At 33.7% G+C, this 5,214-nt stretch overlaps 1 protein-coding gene across 1 annotated transcript in view; it reads left to right on the plus strand.

Annotated features, from left to right (window-relative positions):
• The window catches only part of snorc (secondary ossification center associated regulator of chondrocyte maturation), a 6,675-nt gene extending 2,909 nt beyond the window's left edge, over positions 1–3,766 (plus strand). The window contains exons 2-3 of the mRNA XM_024274439.2: positions 2,430–2,573; positions 2,654–3,766. Coding sequence (XP_024130207.1) covers positions 2,430–2,573; positions 2,654–2,763 — 254 coding nt within the window. The 3' untranslated portion in view covers positions 2,764–3,766. The remainder of the gene's footprint in view (positions 1–2,429; positions 2,574–2,653) is intronic.
• Positions 3,767–5,214: the final 1,448 nt, after the last annotated feature.

The raw sequence follows: 5,214 nt of genomic DNA on the forward strand, positions 1-5,214 counted from the left end.
AAAAAGAAAACATTGATACAATCCTAATAATTTTACATATAAAATTACATTTTTTAATTAAGTAAAATTTTAGTAAAAAACAATATTTAACTAAAATGCAGTTTGGAGAAAGAAAAAAATTACACAATCCCCTATAGCTATACATATACCATTAAAGTTTTAAATTATTAAGTAAAATTCTTGTTAAAAAACAATATTTAACTAAAATGTGATGCAATTTTAGTTTAAAAAAAGAAAGAAAAATAACACAATCCTCATAATTATTCATATAAAATTATATTTTTAAATTATTAAGTAACATTTTAGTGAAAAAACTATATTTAACTAAAATATGATGCAATTTTAGATTAAAAATAGGATTTGATCTTAAAAAGTAATAATAATAACTACTAATATGATTTTTGTTGTAATTTTAAAATAAAAAAAATACAATTTCATGAATACTAACTCAATAAAAGTCATACTATGAGCTTTTGTATGATATATTTTTTAAAATATTTAGTTCATATCACTAATATATGTTTAACAGATAACAAATGCTTGCCTTGTTTGAAATAAATCATCTTTTTTTACAATCTTGTAAAAATGTTTGTGAATAAAACAACTAAAATTTTGATTATTTTAAAAATATGTTCTAAAAAATGTATTTGCTTCCTTGTTTTTAGTGTAATAAATTAGAATTCGGAGGAAATAAACTTAAGGGTTTTTCACTGATTTAACTCTTTAACGCCTGAGGCGTCGCTAGTGATGCTTAAACAACAAAAATTCTTTAATATGCTGTAACATTTTAACCATTAACATGATCATTCCAGTAGATTTTGAAGGAGAAAAGCGGCGCGAGCCGCTTTTCTCCTTCAAAATCTACTGGAATTATCATGTTAACCGTTAAAAACTAACAGTAAATCCAAGAACATAAACACTGGCTCTCTGGTACTAAAGGGTTAATATGACTGTCCTGAGTAAAGCTGTTTTCCTGCAAACGGAAAACATTTCTGCTTTTATTTTGTTCCCTCCCATGAAATCCAGAGGAGCATTAAACAAACAAGTTTGTTTGACATTCAGTGCCGGGCTGGTGCCGGCGTCGGGCCCGGCCGGCCGTTACTGGCTGCAGCTCGCTGCCCTCCGTGACCGCACAAGCGGCCTTTTGTGCCTCCGGCTGAAGGCCTCATTGATGAGGGAGCCTCAGACTCAACCATCTACCGGACAGGAAGCTGCTGCACACGAGCTTGAGTCAATAGAGAAGCGTCGATGTGCGTTACTAGCACCTCTAATACTTTGAATTTCTCTGATGCGCTACGGCGAGATCAGTGATGGGTTCCTCTTGTGGCTGAGTCAGACGTCAGTGAAAAGATGCACTGAGAAAGATACTAAATAAGATGAATGTAAACATGTTTTGATTGTGGTTGTGCTGGAATGCAATAAAGGTGGGTTTGTGCTGAGATTTTAGGATTTTCTTTTTAGAAATCTCATTGCTGATGTGTCAAAACAGAGAGATGACACCCAGAAATTCAAGCTACACGAGCCTGAAAGTGTTTATGAGGACAGAACAGAAAATAATTTAATTTTTATTGTTTTGTTTTGGCTGCACAGCATAAAGAGGTCATCAAAAAATAGGAAAAAATACTAATTTGAAGAAGAAAATAGTAAAATGATCAGTAAATTATCTTAACAAGAAATGTTGTAAGAATGATTACTTCAGACATTAATAAGGCTTTACCTAATATACTATTGATACATACATTATGCTAAGCAATTGCTTAAGGATACTATTTTAATGCTTTGTTATGCAATAAGTAGGGTTACATAACATAGATTAGGAAACTGTGTTAAATATTACACTTAAAAGTGTCTTTTAACACATTATTTAATGCCTAATTATGCATTAACTTAACTTAACCCTTATTATAAAGTCTTACCAGATATTGTAATGTAGAAAGTTAAACATAGGCATTCAAAAAGGAAAAATAAGACTTCAAAATGAATGGTATTCGACCCAATAATAAGGCATTTTTTAAATCCCAAAATAGTCAAAAAAAACTAGCAGAATGCCCATTTTTAAAACTTTAAAACTGTAACTTTTTAACATAAATATGAATAATACAAATGCAGGAATATTATTCCAGAATAAATTAATTTAAACCTTAAATAACTTTCAATATTATAGTCATCATAAAAATGTTTTAGCAAGAATCATCGGGTCATTAATAACAATAAAATAAAATGATCTGGAGGGCCGGATATAATTACCCGGAGGGCCGGATCCGGCCCCCGGGCCTTGACTTTGACACATGTGCTTTAATATATATAAGCACCGTGTTTAATTAATATTTTCACCAATATTTAAGAAACTAAACGAGATTTTAGAGTTTAATAAATGAAATTGTTCTTATGTTCGTTGAAAATAACATTTTTTAAAATTACATTTACAGAGGCAGACGCTGCCTTAGCCGTCCTGGACCACCAGGAGACCTGGTCTGGAGACCCTCCCGGTGACGCCACCTCCACAGTCTCCGTGGTGACCTTCACCTTTAACTATCCCGAGATCTTCACTTCCTCTCAGCCGTTTGATGAAGGTAAAACAGGTTGATCGATCCATCAATTCTTGCTCACAAACATTGATGTTAATTTTCTTTTTATTTATTTGTTTCCACAGCGTTCCTGGGACCGGGGGCCATCACCGCCATCGTTATAGCCGTCTTCCTGGGGGTGTCGGTCCTCCTCACCCTCATCGTCATCACACTGAGGAAGTTCATGGCCTCCTAGAGAGATCCTGTCTGTGTGTGTGAATGTTTTATGTGTGTTGGTTCTAAAATTGATCTTTTTTTAAAATGTTTGCTTTAGATGCTAAAAACTTCGGCAGGTCCTTTGACTGACAATCAAACACTGAATGATTCAATTGTTGCTCAGCATGAAGGATTCTTAAAAACTGGCTGGTTTTCCCAGTACGACTTCTGTCATTATATGTCGCATTCAAACACTTAAAGTTTATTTCCTTTAGTTTTCCTTTATTCAGGGAATAATAATGTAAGGATTTAAAAAAAACAATTAAAGGAAGTTAATTGCAGAACATTCTTATTTTCTATTAGTTTAGTATGACCCTGAATCAACTTTTTTGGAACTACTTTATGTTTTAACAATCTCTCTTTGTTAATTTTTTATAATAATTTAGCATCAAACATTTTGATTTTTTTTTTCAATCATTTACAAGCATAACTTTCCAATTTTCGCTCTAGAACTGTAAAAAATCTTTGGTAAATACAACTTTAATAATAAAAAAAATGTACAAAATCATGACTTGTGTTTATTTTACAAGCGACAGCTCATTTTCTACCAGCAGGGGGCAGTATACTGACTTTTCCCACTCCACAGAAAAATCTTTTTATTCTTTCAAAATTAAAAGCAACATTTCACAAAAAATCTTTTCTTTCTTTCTTTTTTTTTCTTTTTTTTGTGTCAAAACCGCATAAAACATCAAAGAGATACGACAATCGGCAAATGAAGAATATTCTCACGCTTCAAATAAATCAAAGAGTCATCTCTGTAATTGAAACCAGGAAACTGTCTGACAAACATAATCACAGTAACAAATCTGCTTCTGCCACTTTCAAACACTCTGAGTAATCATTCATTTTCATACGGGACTGTTGCTGACTCTAACATCTCTGTGCTGACTGTGGCCTGAAAAAGAGTTTGGGGATTTCATGGAGGGCCTGCTAAAAACAAAACGAAACCAGTGACTTACCCTAAACAAAAACAAACAAAAAAACAATTAAAACAACCAATAAATGCTGCAAATATAAAGAGTAAAAACACTTAACAATCGGTCTCCTGGAATTCTGCAAATACTAGAATTACTGGACATTATTTGAGTATAATTAGGATTATATTGAAAAGATCTAGGAGTATTTGGAAGAATACTTAAAAACACATCAGAATACTAAATAAAAAATATTTTTATTCTTTTAAATAACAGACCTTTCTATCTTTTAAATTATGAATATAGATTACATAAAGGCCTTTAAATAATCTCTGACTCTGTGTAACCATTGACTGTAAAGAAGGACTGGACTGAATGGCCCCTCCCCCTGGTGTTCCAAACAGGAAGTAAACACTGGTTCCAAGAAGCCAAAATCCTGTAGACTTCTATAGGGAAATAAACAGGTCTTACAGAGTTGAGTAACCACTTTTACTCTGATACCTTTTTCTAGCATGTTTTTACTAATCATTATTTTTTTACATGATATGTTTTCTAAGTTATTCACGTCATAAACAGACCAATCAGATCCCTCGGTACAAGTATGCTTACGGTGGGCTATCTTTCACTGTTTTCTCTTGTGGTTCTGCTGAAGTTTCTTGTTCCTCAGGATTCTATACCTGAATTTTGTGGAACTTTTGTTCTGTTTTCCCTGTCGTCTCACTGTGTTCAGGTTAATCATCCATAGCTCTCTTCATTTAAAGTGTATTTAAGTGTCTGGTTTTTCAGTTCCTGGTCTGGTAACCTTTTTATTTCTCCCATGGTTTTTGTCCCGTTTCAGTTTATTTATTAAATGTTCTACTATTCTCTCACCTTCCCTGGTCTCCTGCATTCGGGTCCTCCACCACCTTGAACCCGGCAGGAAAGTTTTCCCTTTTCCCTGAGGATGGTTGCTGCTCTCTGCTGTTTTGGGCATCTGGGATCTGCCCGTTTGGGGAGGGGTACTGTCAGGTTTCTATACTTGGGTTTTTGTGGTGCTTTTGTCATATTTATTTATCTAGTCAGGCCTTTCCAATTCATGGCACACCTGATAGACCAAAAATACTGTCAATTAGAATTTTTTTAGAATTATTTGGAGGCCTCGAGCAATAACAAAATAAAGGTTTCACAAGAGCACATAAAGCGAGCACGTTTAAGAGAGATATAGTATTGCCTTTCCATCAAACTCATTTTGACAGGTGACCTTTGACCTCCACATTCCAAAGTGATGACGTAACAATTTGATATCAATTTGATATAAACTTTATATAAACTTTATATCAAATCGATATAAACTTTATATCAAATTGTTACGTCATCACTTTGGAATGTGGAGGTCAAAGGTCACCAGTCAAAATGAGTTTGATGGAAAGGCAATACTATATCTCTCTCGTTTACATTACAGACGTATGCGTTAAGGAAGCCCTCCCGTGGGTCTCATACATCAAAAATTAGCAGATGAAACGTCAGCGAATGGAAAT

Source organism: Oryzias melastigma, linkage group LG17, assembly GCF_002922805.2.
Source record: "Oryzias melastigma strain HK-1 linkage group LG17, ASM292280v2, whole genome shotgun sequence".
Taxonomy (NCBI): Eukaryota; Metazoa; Chordata; class Actinopteri; order Beloniformes; family Adrianichthyidae; genus Oryzias; species Oryzias melastigma.